This window comes from Lagopus muta, chromosome 11 (assembly GCF_023343835.1).
Source record: "Lagopus muta isolate bLagMut1 chromosome 11, bLagMut1 primary, whole genome shotgun sequence".
NCBI classification, from domain to species: domain Eukaryota; kingdom Metazoa; phylum Chordata; class Aves; order Galliformes; family Phasianidae; genus Lagopus; species Lagopus muta.
The window spans coordinates 13,238,941-13,262,883 of NC_064443.1; the positions used below are offsets into that span (position 1 = coordinate 13,238,941).

At 46.5% G+C, this 23,943-nt stretch overlaps 1 protein-coding gene across 7 annotated transcripts in view; it reads right to left on the reverse strand.

Moving 5' to 3' along the window:
• The window catches only part of CADPS (calcium dependent secretion activator), a 174,115-nt gene that overhangs the window by 141,320 nt on the left and 8,852 nt on the right, over nt 1-23,943 (reverse strand). For all 7 annotated transcript variants that reach the window (XM_048957060.1, XM_048957057.1, XM_048957056.1 and 4 more), the window contains exons 2-3: nt 4,674-4,787; nt 1,891-2,223 (exon numbers count right to left, since the gene is read on the reverse strand). In XM_048957060.1, coding sequence (XP_048813017.1) covers nt 1,891-2,223; nt 4,674-4,787 — 447 coding nt within the window. The remainder of the gene's footprint in view (nt 1-1,890; nt 2,224-4,673; nt 4,788-23,943) is intronic.

The window sequence follows — 23,943 nt, forward strand, 5'->3', positions numbered from 1 at the left end:
CACTGTGCCCAGCAGCTCTGCTGCAGAAAATACTCCAGACGAGTGACCTGCAGTTTTGGCTTGTGCTGGGAGCTGCCCATGGAGCCTTATCCAACAAAACATCTTCAGGTTGCTAAATTCTAATTGTATCTCCTGCAACAGACTAACTAGGTAGGAGTGGACATTCACAGCAATTTTGGTGCTCCAAGGCAGGACTGAAGTGCTCAGCTCATCCTTGCTATGCAGGTACTAAGAAATGAGCAAATCTCATGCTAATACTCACTTCCAGCAGAAATTATGTCATTCTCTGGAAGCTCAAATTACAGGTTTGCCACCCCTGTATACCAGACAGAGACTCTTGGCTTCCAGAATACAGCTACAGCCTGCAACAGGAAATGGGTTGCTGCATACAAGAAGGCAATCTGCAGGGAGCAGCCAGCACAAATTGCCACTGGGTTCAAGGTGCCAGCCAGAGAGGCTCTCAAAAGCAGAGATCATCTACAGAGTAGTGCAGCAGAGATCAAATACTGCTTTCTGCATCCCTGGGAACCACAAAGCAAGAGAGTAAGATTACATGTTTACGCAAAGCCATCCAAGTTCCCGAGCTATGTGCAGGTCAGGGAGGGTGGGAGACAGAGGGCTTGAGTGAGTACAGGTTAGGAAAAAACAACTGCAAAACTGACTCAGCTCTCAACCCACCACTGACAACATCGTGGTTTTGATTTTACAGAAGTTCTCCATCAGGGGATAGATGCACAAAATCTAGTTTGTAAACGTAATTTATGAGGACTGATGCAGTCCTTGCTACTGCCTTTGCTGCGAACAAGCCTCAGTCAGGGACATTTATCCTCTCCCCACTCTGCCATAAAGGACTGAGATGAAGAACAAATGCGAGATAATTAAGCTCCTTACAGGATAAAAAAAATACATCCAAAATAATTTCGCATGTCTTGAACAAAGTTGGAAATGTCTAGACACAAGACAGAATTGGTCTCAAATGTATTTATTCCAATTAGAAGCTGATCCCCATAATTACAGGTTTTACTCCTCCTCCGAAAACTGTCCCTAGCATTACCACGCCCTTCCTGTGACTGCCATTCTTTATCCTGCTGAGATATCAATACCCAATGGAAGGACCACAATCTGGGGCCAGGCAGAGCGATGCGAGCAGCTCTGCAGCACCCAGCCCAGCATCCCTGGGGAACCAGATCTCACTGAGGGCGAAAAAAGAGACATGGGAAAGGTTTGCATCCATCTAGGAACTTGCTGCAACCAGAGCAGCACCAAGGCAGTGGAGATTTGGGATGTTCCCTGCTTTGGGAAGCAACAGCCATGGGAAATGAGGCTCTGGTCTGCAGGCACACAGCCCTGCCCTGCAATCTACTGCTTCCCCTCTCCCCTAAACAAGGGAGTTTGCATAAGATGTTCACCCTCAGGGTAGTTGAGCTTCCAACACTAATAAGGTTATTGCAGGCTGCAATAAAGTGTTTCTGTCATTTAGGTGGGTGATGTGACAGCATAAAGGCAAGCAAGTCACAGCAAAACAGCCCTCTTGGGCCCCATCAAAGACCTGCTCAACCAGACACAGAGCTCAGGAATGAAATTTTCCCATCTCAGCAATTCTGTGGGGTTTCAGGAAAGAAAACTTTTATAAAGACTATCTAAAATACCCACAGAAACCTCTAAGAAACCAATTAAGAGGAAAAAACACACGCAAGAGAAGGAGGCCTGCTTGGACTGCCAGAACAGAACTGGCAGTGCACAAACCCCACCGCGAACCAAAATGCTTTTGCTTTTGGAAGTTCTCTCATTTCGTCAGACTCAGAGTCTCCAGTTTATAACGGTGGCATTTCCATCACCAATCACTTCCTCATGAACCCATTTCCCCCTGCGCTAGGAGGAGGACCTTACCTGACAAGCATTGTACAGCAGCTGATGCTCAAACTTCTTGATCCCCAAAATGTTCTGGAACATCTCGTAGAGCTGCTCCTTGCTGAGGATGAGCTCGGAGGCAGCGCTCGCCGTCATCCTGGCCTGCTGCTTGCGGGGATCCTCCTCACCGCGGTAAATGGCATCAAACTTTGCCATCCAGGAGCTCAGGACCGTCTCCTTGCTGAGGCCATCAATTTCGGGCAGGCTGCGCACCCTCTTCTCAATGTGCTTCTTGAAGACCTCTCGGGAGTCATTGGCTGAGCACCCTCCGCTCTGCACCATCCTTGCAACGCGATCGCTTTTCAAAAACACCTGTGAGGAAAGAGTGAGTTCAATGGTGCTGGTTAAAAACAATCCCCCCTCGCTCCTGAAGGACCGCAAATAGCATTTCACTGCCAGGAAAAGCGCTAACTCATCACCAGCGTGCTTTCCAACTTCCCACTCAACAACCACATGCTGCCAGACTGACAGAGGCTGCATCTGTATGATGTTAATGTAATCAGGTAAAGCTCCTGCTTTGTGTCTGCTAGAATGGAAACACTGCGATTGCAATGTAGGTCTTCAGGCCACGTCACACTTTGCCTGAAAAGTAAATGCCATTCAGGAAAGAAGGATTATATTTTACTCTATCAAATGCTTTAATAAGAAAGTTATTGCATAACTATGTCCACCCAGCCAAATTCTGCCTTGTCAGCAGGAGTCCAGTCATCCTACTTCAGATCAACAGCATTGCATGGATCCATGTAGCCACACATGGGGAAAACAGACTTACACCAAGCTACTAAACCAGACCAGATCATTGCAGGCCACCCTGCGAGGTGCAGGACATTGGCAGCAGGAGGGAGAAGACACCTGATGAAGGTGTTCTTACCACTGCAAGAACAGAGGGTCCAGATGTAACAGGGCCCAGCACAGCAGGAGATTCCACAGGAGCCATAGAGAGCCAAGGGGTGAGAGGGTGACAGGGGAATGTTGTGCTAGCTCTCCCCCCTCCAAGCCCTGAAGGCAGAAGGGCGGTCAATGCCTAGTGAGAAGTGCTGTTTTATTAATGATGCTGAGAACTGACAAATGTGGCAGGTTGGGAAGAAGGTGTGCCAGCACAGGGGTGTACCTGTCAGCTTTCAATAATTAAAAAGCTCACGGATGACTTGAAGACATGGTAGATTTTTGTATTGCTCAGCAACATGGTACTCTATGTTCCCAGATGCTCAGTAACACAGGTGTCCATCAGGAATGGAAGTGGGTCTTCCTCCAGGACCAGCCCACTTCTGAGAGCCTGTGCAGCAACAATACCAGCACGCCCTTCTTATCTTTACAGTTTGAACACTGGTGATAACACCCTGGGTGTGCACAGGGGCTTTCAGGTTAGATAACAGGTGAGAGCTATCAGAATCTAAGCTCCCAGCACAGCCTGCAGCTGAGAAATTGCTCAGCTTGCTGACTTAGGAAATGGCAGGAGGTCACAGCCAATACCACTGCTGCACACAGCCTCGTCTTGCAACACTGGAACCAAGCCTGGAAAGTTGCTCTAAAGGACAAACAGGGATGCATCATGCTTTTTGTGGCCTGAGTTATGTAGGGCAATTCTAGTGAAGCATCCAGTTGAACTGCAAACATATAGCTGTTGTATGGAAGTTTGATTACTTGATGTAATTATACAGCACAGGACTCTGGAGCTGGTCAGGAGATGCTTTCAGACAGAGTCACCAGTGAAACAGGAATGCATTTTGTCTGTTTATAAGCAGTTCCATTTTCCTGCCCAATAATCTCCTCTAAACAAATTATGCTGCTCTTACATCCTAAAATGCAGCTCACGCCATCTTGAAAACTTTCTCTAAGAGCATCTGTTCAGCAAAGCTGTGATAAACTGAGGATCCCTTGACAATTTCTTTCCTGATAAGAGATGTAAATTACTCTCAGCTTCCTTCCTGTATGGAGAATGATGGAGAAGTAACTATTAGGCCAGTTTAATAGATTTAATCCAGGGATAATTTGTGCTTTCCTATCACAGAAGCAGCTGCTGTCCATTTTTTTTTTATAGAGTTAAAATTCTCTTCAGTTTCAGTATCTGATTTTGGTCCTCTCAGATTCCACTTCCACAGAAATATTTTATGTAGGCAATTCAAAATCCTCACCTTTTATGACAGTACAGCTCTAGGGAAAAGACAAACGGTTTGCAGAAAGGCTAGGAAAAAAAAAACAACAAGCAATCCTCCTCATACAAATCACAAGCTCTGATTTCCTGCAAAAACAGAACCTCTTTCCTTCTGAGAAAAGATTTTTAAAAAGGCTGCACATAAAGAAGTGAAAAAGGAAGGCACACAATCATTCCTTGGCACAATTATGAGAGATGCTCCACGTTCTTTAGAGCCATCTAGTTTTGGTGATGTACACCTCCCCCACTCCTCCTTCACTGTAGAGCACTCGTGTTTTAAAACAGGTTGGTTAGAAGATCAGGAAGGTTGGTTAGAAGATCAGGAAGATCTCTCTCAACGCAAAGGAAGAATGAGCTGCCCCACAATCCACTTATGGGATATGCCACGGGGCATGGGAGAGCCACTGCTGAGTTATGGACAACACATCTGCACACCCTGAGCTTCACAAATCTTGCAATATGTTAGAAAAGGAAAAACTCTGTCAACAGAGCACCAAAAAAAGGGCAAGTGCAAAGTACAAAGAGTCCATTCGCTCAAAATTTGACCCTGTCCATAAAAAAGGTGAGAACAGTGATTCATATGAGCAATGAAATCACCTTTGCTTACCTCATAGTAGCTCTGGACAGCATTTATAAATGCTTCATCTGCCACAATCTGGGTTTCTCCATTGAGAAAGGCCTGGAAACGATCTTTGATTGTCTGGAGCTGCTGCTTACTAATCTGAAAAACACACCAAAAGGACAACATCAGTCAAGAAAGGTTCATACAGGAGGGAAAAAAACCCACAGTATCTCCTACAGTATCTCTGCAAGGTGCTTATGACATGCATTTCTGCTCCCCTTTGGGGCCAGCAGTGGAATGAGAATGACGAGTCAGCCGTCTGTCCGTAGACACTTACTCTTTATTCTGTTCATTTAAGAATCACAAGCACCTAAAATTACCCCGAACATCATTTCTAAACAACTCCACCACCACAAAACGCACCTTTACTGCTTTTAGTACAACAGACTCTTATCGCTTCAGGACACCAAAGTCAAAAGTAGACTGTTTTGTGTACGGCTGGCAGACACAGTATTTCTCTCCCCATTTAGCCTCGCTTTGCTTTCCAGAAGACAAGGAATCTTTTTCATTTATTTATGTATTTAGGCTTGTTGGCCTCTATTGGTTTATCACAGATGAAACCTCAGTCAGGACCAGTGGTGAAAGAATTTGATGCCATTTAATGCGAATTCAAGGGCAAACCTGTTCACCTTATCAAAACAAAGACTTTGCTGTCCCTTCACTGCTCAAAACAGTTTCTGCCCAGCAGGCAACCGGTACAACTTACAAGACAACTCTAATTTTGGCACAGTGACATCAACAGAAGGTTCACAGGGCATTATTTCAGCCTTGTAAGATAACACACCATTATTTTGCCAATTTATCTGTCAATTTAAAAATGGATACAGCTAAAAAAAAAACAAAAAACAACAAAACACCACCACCTTTTCAGCTCATTGCACAGCGTTACAGCAGGTACATAAATAATGTACCAGCAATGGCAGTAAAACACTTTAAGATGTGGGTAACGCTCATCTGAAGGGCTGCAGGATTTCGGCGTTGTTGTGTCTGGTTTGCTATGCACCTACTTCAGGTTTGAGGATAAGAATTAATTTAGACAAAAGAGAAGGAACAAAACAACATGTATACATGACAACTTCAAACTGAAAGGGAAAAGAGAGCAGTAGAAATTAGGATAATTATTTACTAATGACCAGAAGGTCTAGGAAAGGGTAAGAGGAGCGTTTTTTCTTGCTCGTATGCCAGCAGAAGGAGAGAGCCCATTAGAATGGATGAAAGAAATAAAAGTAATGGCTCTAAAGGTCTAAATGGCTTCGAATAAAGCATCAAAAACTACAGAGATCCAAATGACTAGAGTATAATGAAGCCTGGTAAACACAGCTAGAGATAAAAAGCAGGAGAGGGACCACTTGGAAAATGTGGCGATAAATATCAGCACGTCTGGATGATGCACCGTGCGTGGTGTTTAGGGACTGCGGTAACAAACACCACAAATACTGGTAATTAATTCTGCAACACCGTGCTGAGGAGGGTTAGTGAGCATTGGCAATTTAATGTGATAATCTGGTATTAGTTTATCCTGGTGCTTATGGAGAGGTGTTCATCAAAGCTACATAGAGCAAGTCTGGCTATCTCCGCTTCAGAAAGCATGTAATAGCCTTTGCTACCAGTGTGGGTGCCAGGAAGAATGGTCATTCTCCTCCCAAAACAGCAGTCTAAGAAGCACCCGGACTTCACAGAGTCTGACACACACAACAAGGCTCAGCATCACCAGGGGAACAAGAACCATCCCTGTAAACTGACCCATCTCAGCTTGGTCATTCTGAAATGAGCCCTGCAGAAAAGCACTGCCAAGCTCCTGCTCGTGAGGTTGGGAGGATTCAGTTTTTGGATAGAAGAGTCCACCTGCCTTGTCAGACACCTAAAACCCTTCGTAGCATTTGCTAATAGCACTACAGACAGCACGAACCCTTGGGCAATACCCACAGCATCAGATGTAAAACAGGATCCAGACTTATCTGAGCTGACGGAATGTCCTGATGGAATTGGAAAGAAAACTGGGTCAGCAACAAGACGAGACAGAGACAATGCAGTGATAAGTGGGAGATACCTGTGGGAAGGTGCTAGGTCTGTTTTTATTAAGCATTTAATTATCTGGAAGAGAAGAAAATCAGGACATTAATTAAATGTATTGACGATATTGCATTAGCAACCATTGTGAATGTCAAGCAGGAACGGCGACAGAATAAAAGCTGTAAGAAAGCAAGAAAAGAAATAGGAAAACTGCAGGCAACATTGAAATCAGTGTGGCAAGGCACAAGACAAACTAGGAGCACAGACCTCCTGAGCTAAGAGGCTTTTCATTAGGGATTTTATCAATGTGCATGATGTTTTTATTATTTTTCCCAGGTTATTTCTTAGTACAATCTCCGCAAGTCTTTGCTTGTTCAATTCCTGTAATACTACCTAGCAGCAATACTTTCTGCTCCTTCCTCAATATTAAACGGGCTACCTTCAAAACAAATGATGCTTCTTGAAATACACAGAAGATCCCAACACTCATCTGGCACACGAGCTCCCGGGGGCTGTGGAAATGAATCACCAGGTTTTTCTCTACTGGAGTGTCAGTTGCCTCCTCCTCACCCCAAGCTCTAGACACATTTTCAAAACAGCAGCAAGGGAGAGCCTCTCTGATACAGTACACGTGCACCATGGACCAGCCCATGGCTAACAGGACCCTCGTTCTTCCACCAGGCTGTGAAACAGCACAGCTGTATTGATCCGTGTCCATATTACTGTTACAGAGGCTATCTAGAAAGTCAGTTTGAGCCAGAATTAATTGCTTTTATATTAAACTTAGTTTCAGCAGTACGCTCTGTTGTAAACATAAAGATGAAAAGAGCCGGGAGCAAACAGGAGTGCTGTGGTTCTAACGACCTTCCCTTCATTTTCCAGCCCTTCCTGCTTTTCCCACTACCATTTGCAAGGCCCAGCAGCCTTTACACAAGAAACAACAGCCACTTCTGCATTTGACAGAAACTGCACGATGCCCTGCTTGCACATACTGGACCCAAGTAAATGCCCCAAGTCACCGTCACAGTCTGTTTGTACAGTGAAGCATTTCACAGCCTTTATCTGCAGCACATGTTTATCTGGCAGCCAAAATACACACGTGCATGTTAAAGTGGTAATTAATTGACCCAGGGATGGTGAACTACTGGTGCTGGTACCAGGCAGGGCACCCTTAGCACTCGGCATCAGCAGGCAACTGCAGGGCATTTTGGCAAACACTTGGCAGAGAAGTTCCCTGTCGCAGAACACATTCTTGGGAAGAGTTCACCAGCAGCTGGATCACCTGGGCATCCAAATGCTTCCTGCCTTCTTGGTCTGACATTCAAGAAACTGTGTGCCCAGAACAACCTGCTGACCTCAGAAATGGGGCAGAACAAAGTCTGTTACGCGCCATCTCCCTGCCACGGTCCTAAGCAAATCATGGAACATCAGCAAAACAAGATGAGGCTCATCCAACAAGGACTTCAACTAGCCTCTGACAAACCAGCAGTCGATGCTTTTACACAGAGGGATATCAGAGCCAGGAGCCTGGAAGCCCCTCGCGCTGCAGGCACCGTGTCAGCATCAGCACCACCTGTGTCTGGCAAGAAGCAGCTCAGCGGAAGACCGCAGGGAATTCCCAGAGGGAGCATCTTTCTTTTGTCTCAGAGCGATCAGCTTGCAGCACACAACCGGGAGCAGATAAAGCTCTATTTCCTTAGGACACCTGCTGTTCCAGTACCACCGCAAGGAGGAATATTTAACTGCACAGCAGGCTGTTGTTCTGGGCTTGGTTTTGTAACATCTAATAAATATTTTACTGCTCCTCAGCACCAGGTAATTTAGGAGGAAGCTAAAGCAAGCTTTTGAATGAGCATCCCTCGCCGTCAGCGCTTCCACAGTCAGAAAGTTGGCTATGGCTTGAACTATGTACAAGGAAGAGATGTGACAGGTGTCAGAGCGGCTGAGCACTGGTGCTGGAGGGCACAGAGCCCAGGGGAAAGCCATAAGGGGGGCAACTACTCCTGGCCCAAAGGAGCTAGAGCAGCTACTTCAGGGAATATGCTCAGGAACACACATGCCACTGTTTTTTTTTTTTAATCACCTTTCTATGCAGCACTAAATCTCTGACCACCTCTACTGATACATCACCTCTAGCTCTGCACCTGCCCCACAGTCCCAGCCAAGGGCACAACCCTACAAACCCAGCCAGCAGGCTGTTCTTCAGCTGGGAACTGCAGCACGTTTCCCCTGTGCTGGTGCTGCTCTCTTTGATAGGAGAGGGGCCCCATGGGGTGGTTTATGTCCCCAGCACTTGTCTTTTTAATTGCCATCTCTCCCAGGCAGATATGGCTGCTTTGCAGACTGCTGAATGTCACTGGCTTGTTGTTATCAATGTAAGCAAGCAGTATTAACTGTTCATCTCAGCGAAGTCCTCCCAGCTGCCTAACAGCATATTTTCTGGTTGTTTCAGAGAAGTTTAATATTTGTTAGCAGAGAGCTCCTTGTGCTTTGGCTCCTGACAACCGCAATGCATCCTTACAGGCACAGCAGGCAGGCACGTGCCCTTCCCTCCCTGTGCCTACACTCACAGACAGGAGCCCTTCACTGATTCACCAACTCTGACATCGCTGCTCCCAGGGGACACACACATGGCACATCCCTTACTCCAGGATGAGTGCTTGGAGCCTGCTGTGGAGCAGGGTGCTGCCAGAGGGAATGCATTGCCTGCTCCTCTCAGCTCCCAGCGATGCTGCTCGTTGCAGAAAACGCTCTTCTGCAGGGGCATAAATGCTCACTCTTTTCTGTTCTCTCAATGCCATTTCTTTTCTGATTCATCATGCCACTCTTTAGACACATATGAATGACATTAAACATTATTATGGTTGCTCCCACTTTCTGAAATGCAATGATGTGTGCTTTTGTAAGAGCAAAGCAAAGTCAGGGTTTGGGGCTTGCCATGATCACCTTCCCCGACATCTTCCATCTGCACCCTGCTGCTGCATGGGAAACCTGGATGGGGACACCAGAAGATGCCTACTGTCCTTACCACTTACTTGTCTCTAACAGGTGTATCCATCCAGCTCTGCATCTACCATTGTAAACAGTTCCTTTTTTTTCCACTCAGATCAAACACTTCCCCAAAGAGGAAGGCACCGGTAGATCCCAGGCACAACCTAAGGACCGCTAATTATCCAGAACTTAAATGAGCCCAGGAAGAGGGTGAAGGACAGGGTGGGAACACAGGTTGGCTGTGCTGGCTTGTGCCTCAGAGAGCAGCTCCCGGGTAAGTCCTTGTTCTCCAACTGCTCTACTGTTCACTTCTTTTGTGCCTCATCTCCTGTCTTAGAAAGGAGAACAGCAGCACTTTGCTTCTCTTCAGAAACAGCTAAATGAATGAGAAAACAGAGGACCTCTCACAGACAGGAATGGTGGGCTGTGGGAGAAGAAAGCAAGCTACTTTTTAGAGGGATGCTTTCAAATCACCATTTGAACTATTTTCATCTCAATGTTCCCACTCCAGGCAGACCTTACATACTGCAGAACTAATCGTCCTTGCTGGTTAACGTATACAGCAGCTCACACTGATTTGAAAGCGTTAACGTGATCCAAAGATCTGGGACTGACACTTCAGATCTGCAAACAACAAACAGTCCTGTCTCTGAACAAAAAGGTACCTGTGTCCACCATCACTGGAGTTATTTTCGTGCTTTTTTCATCATTAAGCTCTGACTTTCTCCTCCATTTCACAGGCTATTTTAAGAACACTTCTTACTGAGCAGAGGAGACGGACAAATGAATGGAGACCAAAGGACTCCTGCTGTGTCCCAGCCTCTGTGAAAAGTGCCATTTGCAGCCTGGCAAAGTTAGCAGGGGAGGTAATACCTTTGATACTACTGAACAATACAGCAAGAACTGGCAAGAAGCTTCCAGGCACACAGGGCTGAAGTGCTGAGCCCTGCTCGCACCCACACACTGCTCTTCTCCAAGAAAAACTGTCATCCTCCCAGAAGAGAGGGCTGCCATCTAAAGCAGTTTGAGATGGACTTAGGGAGGTGGAAGGGGAAGCACATGCAAGTCAAAGCAATGGGTCATGCCCAAAGGCAGCCAGTTTTCAAAGCACCCCAGCAAGAGATCTAACCTATTACACACCAGGGCTGTGGCTAAGAACAACTGGTCATGCTTGAATTTTTCCCTTCTTCTGTGCATGTACTATGACTTCCAGGAAACAAACTCTAAGAAAGAAAACATTCTCAGTTTTAAGAAAATCTAAGAGCCAAACATATCTGTGATCCAGTAGAAAAGATCAGTTGTCTCCTTCAGACAGCACTTGAAAAAGTTTCAATCAATCACTCAAGCCAGAACAGAACTCATTTCTAGATGAAAAACAAGAGAAAAGGTGTGAAACTTCAGCGTACCTCCTCCTCCTCCTCACATTTCCTGCTGAAGTGAGTAATCTCAGATTTTACAAGGGCACGTTGCTTGGTGCTGGAAAAAAAAGTTTGGTAGAAGGTAATTTGGCCCAAGCAGCAAACTGCTGTTAGAAAACAGAGCGCTGCATTTGCATCCCCGTTGCTGCGCAGAGACACGAGGGGTGGGAACTGGCATTGGCTGGTATGCACGTGGATCGTTGAGAAAGGCATCAGGATACATTATTCACAGTAATAATGATTTCCACTGGAAAGGTTTATTATTACAATTGTTCTTACCTACTTTAAGGCAATGTACTGTTAAAGTTATCCAAGTTTTCCAAGCCCCTGTATTCAACCGGAATATTACAGGAGGCTGAAAATGAAAGAAGCAAACCTGGTGACTTTTCTCAGGCATTCTAGAGATGGGGTGAGAGCCCCATGGGGATACACCTCCAGGTCCAGTTTACCTCAAACAAGTTCCCAGACTTCCAAGCTCAGAGTCCTCTCGCCCAGCAGGGGAGGCTGGAGGAAGCACTGCCCATTTCTCCATTTTGTGCTGTAAATAAAAATGAAATGCAGCCATGGCAAATTGTGTTCACCACGGTACACATGAAGCACGTGTGCAGTGCATGCAGGTCCTGCACTGGCGCCTCCAAAGAGGGCAATTAGCTGCCTGCATGAAATTAGGCATGCAGCTTGATAACGGTCTTTCAGATAAGAGAAAGGCTATCTGCTGGCTGGCTTTGCAGCAAGTGGTCTGAGCTTTGATACAGCCTTCAGGAGCATCTGGTAAGGACAGGTGGGATATCACAGCTTCCTGGGAGAATATCCCTCTTCCTTTGGTGCCTCTGGCAGGCATGCTAGTTTCCTTTCGCCTTTCACCTCCTGCACAGTTTAATTAAAGCCAAATAACACCCCTCAATGCTGCTTTCCATGTTCCAGAACCCTTTAGAAGTCTAAGAAGATAAATTGGGTCTGCAGTGATCAGGTTCCCCAGTGTCCATCTCAAACTTTTCTGGGCAAATGTGAGATACCAGTTTTCTAACAAATCTAGCAAAAACCAAGTTCGATATAATTATTACACATTAAACACCTAAAGTCTGGCAGTTTTCAACCATCAGTTGTATGTGACCCTGCATAAAGATCCTTTACAAAAACACAGCTACATGTGAAAGACTTTCTCAGTTACAGAGTGAGAGCTGTTTTAAGGAATCCTCTGCAATGGAGTATAATGAGGGCTGTCCCTAAAAGAGAAGGGAGTCATTCTTCTTCTTTAGGCCTGAGGCAGGGTAATTTTAAGGGCTTTAAGTTCCAGTCACTTCTCCTAGGAGGGTCACCGTTCCTTGCTATCACTGTGCTGCTGATGGAAAAGCCCCGAAGGAGTGATGGGAGTGGGCAGTGGGCAGAGCCCCATCCTGCAGGGCAGGAGGAAGAAGTGCCTCTCGTTGCATCTGGTAGCAAGTGCCTGTGTGTTGAGAGTACAAGCCAAAACCCCCACAAAACGCAACAGAGACAGCACAGATGTCAAGCATATAATTTCAGTGTTGGTAGGAGCAGAAAATATGTGGGCATAGAGAAGGAGGAAAAAAAAAAACAACAAAATCAGATTATTCTTTGTGAAAGGCAGTTGTTGTGCTAGAATTTGCCTAAGGCGTTCTGCATCCTGGAGCTGCCCTTCTGTTCCCAGGTGCCCTAGAAGAGATGATGGAAACTGTAAGAGTCAAAAAACATGAAAAAGGGGGAAAATAAGCCCTAAAGAATGAGCACAACACATCAAATCACTACCTTCTTGTTTTCCTCCTCCAGCAAGCATACAGAAGCGGCTATGCCATGGCAGCAGGCTTGTGCAGGCAGCAGAACACAGAGCAGGATATAGCTCCTGGGGCATACCCACTGTGCTGTGATCCCATCATTGGCAAAACAGATCCCACATCACGTGTGTGCACACAGGTTCCAGCAGCTCAGCTCGCCTCAGCCCTGCTTCATACTGGAGAAGTCCTATTAAAACCTCAGCCTACACCAGACCATTAGAGATAACAGTTATCTGCAGAGACCCAGAGGAAAAAACACTAATCTTAGATGATCCTCAACATGGTGATTTACCTGAGGGCACCCAAAACATTTGATCAAGCTGGGTGCTTCACCTGGGGTGCTGGGTGTTCAGCCAGCATCGCCGCCAGCCTGTGCCATATTGCAGAGGGACCCACACACCGGTGCTTGAGGAGGCGTTGCTGATTGACGCTGTCTCCAAGACAAATGCCTCCTTGCATCCCAGCACCGAGCTGCCTGGCAGCTGCCCCCAAAGGATCCAGCACAACAGTGGCCATGTGGCTGCGTCCATAAACCCAGCACAAAGAATGCCAGACCCCCCCACTGCAACAGCTTCACATGGGGAAGCATCCATGCTCTTGTCCCTGACACTAGTGTTATTTTCCTATTCAGTCCCTTCTGCAGTTCCCAGACTCTGGAGATCTGCACAAGATGGTTACTTGAGTGGGCAAGTATCCTACCCACACTAACAGAGCAGGGACAAACTGGTGTGAAACTTTGTTCCACCTCCGGTTCGTTCCCAATCAGCCTTCAGTGCTTGGCTTGATGTGCACAGGAGACAGAAAGCTGTCTGCTCCAACCAAAACCCTGCCTGCAGGCTCAGAAAGCCAGAAATCATTTGCCAGAGCACACATAACAATCAGCAGTGAATATTCCCTCAATTCCAGGAAATACTGGAAAGAATAAGCCCAGTAAGTCAGAAATACAAGGTATCTGAGGACTTCAATGCCATTGCCAGTTAGGGAGAAAACAGCCAGCACCAGTCTTGGCAAGAAGACTTCTTCCTTGGCTGGTGCAGAAGCCCAAGTCTTTGCCATGAACCAGCACACAGCTGCCTCCCCCTGCTGCATGCACCAGGCAAAGCTGCCAAAACAAGGAGCGGAGCTGCTGGGCAAGCCTCATTCATCAGTAGTGGCAGGCATCTGTCTATTAAACTTTGCTATTTTGCTTTTTTCCACATCCTATCTTCTGGGGTACACATAAGCTCTCCTTAAATTTAAAGGGCAAAGACAATTTCTCACTTCTTTTAGTATTCTACACTATGATCATTTCTTTTCAAACCATGTACTGTTCCAGTGAGCCTTAATAAATCCAGTGATTTATTTCTAAGACAATTTTCTCAGAAATGGGATTTAAATGAGCAAAACAAATCCCAACTCAACCAGATACAACTGGGAACCAAAGAAACTGAAAATAACATCAGGAAAAAAAAACAACAAACAACTAACTGGCATCAGCAAGCCTGTGATGTAGCAAAGGAACCACACAGTAAGCAGACATATGCAGATAATGCACAACAAGATGCAGATATCAATCCTGAGCCACACAGGGTCTGACATGAGCCAGCAATGCAAGGCATCCAGCAGCCCCTTTGCAGCCTGGGCAGAACTCAGGAGCAGCCTCGGGGCTGAGCTTCCTGCTGAGCCTGCGTGCAGCTCTGCTGCTCAGGAGCTGACCACAGGATGGGCGACACCGGCTGCCTCCCCTGCTCAACAGCTGCTGCTGCACTCCTGGAAGGAGACTGGTGCTCCATGCAGCTACTGAGGGCCTCGGAGAAACCCTCTGAAGCACCAAGCCAATTCAACAGAAGCAAGACTTCTCTTATTCATGGTGCCTTGAAAACAAGGACCAACACCTACCACGCTCCTCAATTTTATAGGCTTTTTCCAGGACAGAAAATAAGAGAATATTAAGCCGGCACAGAAAGCACAACATTATAGCAAAACCACTGGCAGCAAAGCTCTGTGTCACACACAAGGAATACCTCCACACTGCCGATCCTGCAGCATCACAGGGCGTGCTGTGCTGCTGACACCAGATTGCAATTTCCATTAGTGTTAACAGGAACCGCTGACAACAGTGGCAGTCAGGAAGCCAAAAAGCCTCCCATCTTGATGAGCGCCTTCATTAAGTACAGAACTGCATTAAGTCTGCCCCAGCAGTTGTGCTATGCAAACGATGGCCGCTGTGAGCATGAGGAAAGACCCAGAGCCCCCAGGAGAGCTCAGCAGCTTCTGAAGAAGTGCTGGGATGGGTGACAGCCAGCAGAGAAGCAGCCCAGTGAAGACCAGCTGCACTCCTTGGGAAGGTGGATGAAAGGAGCAGGATACTCCAGTGCTGTTTCCACCTCTTAAACTGAATATAAAGAGTTTTCACTGTGTTAAGCAGACAGCAATTCTACAATCATTGTACCTTAGCAGAAACAAATCCTGCATTAAATGCAGTGATTTTCAACCTCCATAGTGGTCTAGCACTTAGGATTGGAGGAAAGGTCTAGCATTACAACCATAACTTCAAGACATTTGGCATCCCCGCCCCTACAAACACTTGCTCAAAAGCAGGGTTCTGACCCATAGACAGTGTGATTTTACAATCCATCCTTTTGGTCCATGCAAGGAAACAAACAGATCTCAACATATTGCTTTCTGTTCCCCATACAGGAAGAGAATGGGGTGGTGAGACCATGTTTGAAGCCTTTGGTCGGTATGGGGGCTGGTTGAGAGCAAGGATAAACGAACTGGGTTTGCAGCAGACATGAGGGACATCTTGAGTTTGCTAGTGACACTGTATAGTAAGGCTCCACCTCAGAAGCAGTCAGTATCTTGTTGATCTTTGCCATTTGTGGGATTTATTTCCTTTCATTTGACTTTTCTGAATCAAAAAGTTATAAAATAGTGCTGGAGAGGAGGGTGCGGGAATTCATGGCACTGCAACGCAGGCACACAGAACCAAGGCTGACCAGCATGCATCAAAGTAAGTGTGGGTTGCTCCAGCACTGTCTCCTTTTCATACATTTCAGGGTATCAACTGACTGTGACTGGAGCCAGGTAGAATTTTCCATCTTTGGATACAGCACAGCATGTTTTCACTGCAGAGCTGAGAAATCATTTCCTTCTCCAAGGCCAGACTCCTCACAGCCACAGGCTTCTGTGGGTTTCAAGCATTCTTAAAGATAAGACTGCTCTTCCTGCAGCACTGGAATTTGCCACACATTGCCAGCATCTCCACCTTCTTAAATCTCGTAAGTTAGCCACACACAGTAGGACTCAGCATTTCTCTGCAGGCACGTCTGTAGTAGGGCAAAGATTCTAGATGTGCAAAATCCTAGATGTAAATACAGATTTTATCCTTTAGAAAAAGCCAGATACAGAACAGAAGTCCTACAAAGAGCGCATCAACTAAGTGCCATAAAGCAGTGAAGAAACAGAGGTAACATCACGCCGTTTCAGCACCGCGGTCAGCTCCAGGCTCGCCGCTCTGCAGCCGCTGTGATTCTGCGGCTGACGGGCGGAGCATCAGAGCCCAGCAGCTCGCGCCCCAAGACCTCAGACCTCAAATAGAGTCCCGTGAGGATCTGCGGGAGCCATCAACCAACCCCAAGGAACCCCAAGGCCATGGGGGAAGCACACAGCACTATGCAGCCCCCGGCCCAGCCCACAACAAATCTGCTCTCACTACACACTGGACCCAACTGCCTTTCTCACTGACTTCTCTTCCCCCCCCCTCCTCCTTGGAAGGAGCTGATTACGGTGGAAGAGGTTCTCTGTGGCTCTCACATGTATGAATTCTGCACTTTAGAAATTTATAATTTGCTATGTGGTTACAGTGCACACACTCTGTTTGGAATTACATAGCACACAACCCAATCAAACAGCACTAACAGCACTGGGTAGTTAAATCATGCTGTGATAAAAAAGGAAAATGATTTTGTGTAGGCATGGAAAAGTCTCCCATGTACCTCGGTCAAAGTGGCACCTACTGCCAATTATCAGGTTGGCAAAAAAACCCATCCGTTACTGAGGGTAATGGTTTAACTTAACACTTGAAGCGCATAGCTGGGGGTACATTAAGTCATTTGCACAGTGTTACTCAGCTGTCAGCAGAGTGAAATGCAGCTGAACACAAATACAGTTGTACTGCACTGTAAGGGGAAAAAAATAAAAAAGCAAAAGCATCAGATGCGCAAGGAGTGTACAAAGGAGCAGGAGAGAGGTATCAGGATGGGGAGCAGGAACAGCAGAAGGAATGGGGAGCAGGGGCAGCCTGGGAAGACCACCAAAGTCCTCCAAACACTGGAGAAATCTGATGCAAAGAGGAGAACAACATACTCCCCACGCCCACAAGAAGAAATAACAGGTGTAAATTGCAGTGAGGAAATCAGAAGCAACCTGAGTGCTTCCAGGCCTGCACCGAGTTCAGATAGATCCTTCCAGTCCTATTTTAACAGGGCTCCTGTTCTGGACTCCAGCTAGATCAGGCCAGCTCTGGCTGCATCCTCAGCTCCAAAACTGCTTCCTTCCCCAGCTGTCTGACAATGGTTTATTTTCCTAGTGAGCTAAAAACATTACTATCCTGCATGTGGCTGCCCAGCAAGCATGCTCCTCAGGCAAGTGCTGCAGTGAACACTTGCTGCAGATGTTCCTGCTAAGGAGTGGCAAAGCTGCTTTTAAAAGGCCCTGTGCCTTTTAAAGTCAAAATATATTGGCATGACCAGCCCTGTGACATACTGTAAACTGCAAACCTTACCCCATGACTACATCTTGATACCATAAACCAGAGGTCAGCCTGGGCTTGCAACCAACGCAAGTTCTCCCTGCAAGGAGCCAGGCATTGCACCCAGAGCCACACTGCATGCAGTCCTACAGCACGCAGCCACCACTATATTTATTCTGGTACATTACAGTGGGAAGCTTTAATCTGCATAATCGCCTCAGAGAAGATTTCATTCAGTGAGGGGAAAGCAATCACCATTTCATTTGCAGTCAGTTGCCTTCCCAGGGTCTTCAGTTATCAAAGCCGGAGGGTCCTGGCAGCATGTGCACCTGCCTGGATGGTTTGGGGAGACAGGTTCACGCTTCCAACAAAAGCATCTGCAGATGCTCAAGGTTTTCAGTCTCTTTTCAGAGCCATTTGTCTCCTCCCAGCTGCTCCCGCTTTTATCTGACAGTCTACAACCCACATGAAGAAAACAACTGGATATAATCCTAGATTAAAGGGATTGTAACACAATTAAATACAAGTCATACCCTTGATAGAGCCTGCTGTCGTCATTCACAGAGCACAGTTCTCAGACATTGGGAGGTGTGCAGATGGTGGCATTTGGGATACTCCTTACAGCTGCTGGTTTTCCTTTGCAGGCATTTATGCCTCCCCACATAGGAGAAAGGAAGAAAAATCAATCATGTTCTCATGCAATGCTATGTTATAAACCCATGGAGACTTCACTTTGAAAACTAGAAATTTAAATCCTGGTGGTTCCAGCCCCTGAGCAGGACACTGCCAGCTGCAGCCTGGGGCTGAGGGGTCCTCAGTGCCCAGCACAGTGACTGTGGTGGTACAGAGGGAGGACAGAACACACAAAGCCTGCTTCAGCAAGGACCACAATAGCCAAGCAACAGCAAGAACCCACTAGGAAGTTTTTGTGACTTGATCCTACCTCTGGAAAGCCACAATATTCTTACACACACAGATGCATATTAAAAGAAAAAAAGGCACTTGAATCTTCTGCTCTTTCCAGTGTGGTAGCTATAGCAGCTTGACTCGATTAAGAAACTTGAGAGGTATGAAAACTACTTATTAAAGGAGAAAATTTCCAACTGTCTCTCTCTTGTGAATTGTGGCAGCCAAAAAATCCAACCCTAACATAAAGACGTGCCTGAAGGTAGCAATTTTACTATCAGCAACATAATGACTCGTATCACTGCTGTCATCTTTGTTGGGGAAAAGTAAGCCAGGTATTGTGATCATTAGCTTTTTGATAGAGATTATCACTTTAAATGAGGATAAACACATGCATTTTAATAAGGAACGGAAGGAAACAGCCCCGAAATACAAGCAGAAGAACCCACAGCTCATGCCAAGCCCACATGTTTCTTGGGGAGAAGCTGTGGGAGCACGAGGTAGGAGGCTGCTGCTGCTGTCAGAGGATTAAAAATCAGCAGAACTTGACCTTTAATGCTAAAATTTAAAGCAACGACCTGGCTTCTCATGCTTCCATTCCCTAATGTAACCATAATCAGATTTGTGGCTGAGATCAGAAAACTGTTTGCAAAGAGCAATTTACATGCAGCCTTCAACAAGCCCGGGTGACACAATACAAAGGACATGAACACAGGCTTTTGCAAGTCCTGACTGAGCAAGTTTGAAGCTGAGATGCATATTAAGGTCATGGAACAAGGTCTTCTGCAGGTGACAGCAGCAGTACATCACGCTGCTGAGTGCTTGTACGGAAAAATTGCACTGCAGTCAGTGAGTGCTTGGCTGGGGTGGGAAGCTCTTGTATGGAAACTCAAACCGGACAGCACACCTCTGCTCACAAAGCTGCCATAATGTCCAGCCCTTACAAGAGACAACAGGGAGACCAAGCCTAAAAAGCTGTCTTCTCACAGCTATTTTAATGGGATACAGGAAAAGCTAAGAGCACACTGGAGTAAGCTGTTTATAAATGCCGTAGGAGATGCAAAAATCCCTAACCCTGGAGCTTATCCTGCTCTGTGCAAGGCTGTTAATGACCAAAGCCAACAGCAAAACCTCCAGTGACGCAAAGAGAATCAAAACACAGCCCCAAAGCATTCGTCACTGCAAACACACTGAAGCTGAACACACTTGGGACACATTTTAATTTACCGTTCTCTCATTATGAACGAATGTGTTTTCATCTGCTGTTTATTCCAGAACAACAAATAGAGGCAGAATGATACACCTCTGCCAAAGAGACATCAGCAGTGGATATCTACTTGCGACCAGTCACTGGAGGAGGTGCAAACAAGCAAGGACACCTCTGAAGGACAGGGGCTGACAATTTCCATGCACTGGTAGGAGAGTTTTCCCTATGTACTGCTGCGTGAACTCTCAGAAGATGCTTGCATACATCACAGTCATCTACTTATTCTTTTATGCAACTTGCTTATTGAACCAGAGGTTGAAAAGAAAGAATAAGGAACCTCAACCCAGCGTAAGAAAGAACTGCCTGAATTCACCAATACAGATCACAGCTATCACTGTGGTCTTGTGTTATTGTCAACCAGTTTTAAATACATGGTACTGGCAAGGCATCAGGAAGGGAAAGAGCTTTAGTGGAAAGGAATGGGAACAGACTTCAGACTATCACAGACAAAAGCAGCTCTTCAAAAGATGACCCAAAGGTACCTGCTCTGAACTGGTGATCATGTTTTCCTGTTCACACCGGACAGAAGGACTAAACGATATTAGAGCCCACATTGCATCTCAAAGCCCTCGGAGGGAAGGGAAAGTGGTACTTCATATTTCTATAAAACAATTAGTATTGACAGAACAGACTATAATACAGCACTCAGCCCAGAAGAGTAATTAACTACTGCTGTAGCTTGCTTACTGGATGCAGATAGGAGGCAAGGAGTAGGCAATTAGGGAGCAAAGAAGCATGCCAGGCACAGGGATCTGCTGTGACTGACTACTGACCTGCAAGCTCTGTGTGAAGAAGAGCATCAGTGGTCAAAAAACACCTCACATGAGCCATGAAATGGAGTGCCTGGAAAACTAGCTGCAAGACACCCTACACCTTCAAGTATTTCTCCACAAAAACTCAAGGGAAAATCAGCCTGGAGAGCTCTAGAGATAGCCAGGGCTCCCTGCATACAGTCTTGTGATGCTTAGCTTTAAATAGCCTTGAAGAGAACAGACCTCCATCTCAGTTTGGGGTCCAGAAAATAAAGGATACAAAGTACCTAAACCTGTAGAGTTTCTTCCCCAGATACAGAGAGGCACTATGAATCCACCTCTAAAAGGCTTGGGAAAACCCACCTAGTAAGCAGGCTTTGTAACACACATCTGTGATGGCCCTCTAAGCCCGCTCCCCTACAGAGGCATTAATAAAATCAGTGGGGCTCTCTATGAAAGGAAGGCAGACAATTCTGGTATTGCTTCCAGCACAGTCTGAAGAACACTTCCCTTCCTGATAGGTTTATCTTTGAGACAAAAGCCAGACCCTTGAGACCCCCAAGGACAACATGGCACAAGAGCTCTTTCTATTGCTGGGCAGCCTCAGTGGGAGCTCACAGGCCTCTTCCAAACGAAACTCAGGGAAAACCAGTCCACGCAAGGCTGCTGTGCTGGGCCAGAACAAGTACCAGAATGACTCAGTCATTCTTTCTGGGCAGCCCAGACTCTCACAGCACAGTTAATGGTTATTGGGGAAACAGAGCTGAATCTGAAGGCACCACCAGTGCCTTGAAACGTGCTCTGAGCAGGCTGGGTAAGGAGAGGTGATAAAAGTTAATGGCAACTTGCAAGGTGTGGGGAATGAGACTGCCCCGAGATCAGTGCTGCAGGAAGCTCAGGGCCAGAAATGGGGTTCTGGCAACACAGGGTCTCTCCTCTGGGGTCTGTCTGCTCAGCCTGCAGGGACAGAGCAGAAGATGCTCTGCCTGGTTTCATGCACTTTCAGGGCATCAGCTTCCCAGTCCCAGTGGGAAACACCTGTGGCTACAGATGTGGGGTAGGGAAAGGCTGGGCAATGTTATTTAAAGGATGCATTAAGTCAAATAATCTTATCAGCCCCAGGGAATCACAGCCGAGTTCTGAAGTCACAGCAGTGAGTGCAGGCAATGCCACAGAGCTGCTGTCATGCAGATCAGGAAACCATTCAAAAGCAGAGTACTTATTTTTCATTTCTTCTCTTTCCCAAATGCTATTTTTAATCCCAGTACAGTCAGATGAGAAAGCCTTGCTTTCACTGGAATATTCCACATGACACCTCCAACCCCTTGTCTTTTTCCATCCCAAACTTAAGCAGGGAAATCTCTAATTTATGGTTTACTACATTTAGCAAACATGCCAGTATCCCTCACCTCCTCAATTGTAGGGGTGTTTCCATGCAGTATGTCTCCTACAGAAAGGCACAGAGGCTGTGCAGCCCGAGATGAAGGCACCACGACCAGCCTTCTTGGAGCTGGCAATGTCACAGCAGCAGTACTGGACCACAGTAATGACTTTCTACATCACCCCCCCATTTTCAGCATCCCAGCCTGCCTGGCTCAGTCTTGCTGCAGCAGCTCCTCCGTCCCCATGTGGGCAGCACATCAGCACAGAAGCAGCCAGCAGGATCTGGAACAAAGCCTGGCAGTGCTGGTGCCAGGAAGGCAGCAAGGGCAGCTTCGAGGTGCTCAGCTCCACCCTGCCTTACTTCCACACCCAAACTGCCTCTCGTGCAGGTGAGATGGTGGAATTGCTGCTGTGCCGTAACTCCGAAACACTTCGCATGTGGGCACAACGCTACTCCCATCACTGAAAGCCTAATTTCAGTGCACGTATCTGCATGAATGCACAAGGTAAGAACTAAAAATAGAAGTATCCTATTTTAATGCATCTAGTCAGCAGGTACAGAAGCAGTGTAAACAGTGATTCAGCAGCAGCCCATGTGATGCAGGTTGTTCCTCTGCCTCTGTCTCCCTTTGCTTGCAGCCCTACCATCCCTCCTTGCTCCTGTCCCTCTGGCAGAGGGTAGTGGGAGTGCTTGAGAATCCCCCAGGCAAGGTCTGAGCTCCAAGGCACACGGACATTTATAGAACTGCTCTATCTCCATCATTTATTCTAGTGCTGAGTATATTTGAAACCATAATTAAGTGTTCTGCTGTGAAAATAGCTGCATAATTCACATTTTGCTATTTTTTTCCCCCCATTCAACTTACAAGCCTTGTGTCTACAAACCTGAGTCATCCAACCTGGGGGAAAAAAAGAGTCTTGATGTATAACCACAGCGTATGGTTGCCATCTCTGGTGCAAAGTAGTGCTGTGAGTCCATAAACACCACTGACAAATTGCATAGGATGACACCAAGGACATTTTTCAAGTCCTGTGAGATTTGCTACACAAACTGCTATGACCTTGTACATGATTTCAACAGAGAAAAGTTGTTGGTTTTTTTTTGCTGGTTCACACCCTCTACCTTCTCATTAATGTTTGCCGAGAAGCCAGAAAGAGAAGAAGATACATGAAAAACAGAGAGGCTGAAGAGCAGAAATAGCATCTTTCATTTACAATACATTTTCTAAAACTGCAACTTAGCTCTTCGAGCAGAGGGTAAGAAAATATCTCCCAGCCTTCTCACCACTCCAGCTCTTCAATTCAAACTCTCAAAGCCAAAGGGAAGAAAAACCTCCCAAGCACATACCCACCCTGCTCCAAGTGCCTGCGTGAGCAATTCCTCCCTCCAGCCCCCAGAGTCTCAGGGCTAGCAGTCTCCTTTCTGATTCAGCAAGCTGCACTCCACCTCTAGGCTCTGCCTCCCAAAGCCACGAGGGCCATGGGAAACTCCTCAGACCTGCTATTTAGGGATGCTCAGAAGCCTCTGGCCATGCCCTGCTCCATAGAGCACCCTGCCCTGGCCCCTACTTCACCCTGCCCAGGGCACCCATGGGATGGGAGCACTGACGGCATCCTCAGCAGCCCGCCCATCGCCCATGGGACAGGGATGAAGGGCAGGCCTTCTTGCTCAGCATCCATGCATCACAGCAAGGCAGCACACACCACAGGCCAGCTTAGGGCTAAGACACTCAACAATACTAATAATCATCAAGCCATTAAAATCATGGGAGCTGTCACTGCAGCTGCAACTTTCTGAGTCATTTTTCTATTATTTGAAGGGGAATAGCCCTTGGAGGAAATGAGTTCTACATAGGGACAGCAAACATCTGAACAAGTGACAAAAATATCATGCAAGGATTTTCCTGTACAGCTTTGACTTGCCAGCACACAACTCCGAGCAAGCATAATTGACTGGGGATAACTAAAGCACACAAGGATTTCAACTTTATCTCAGAATG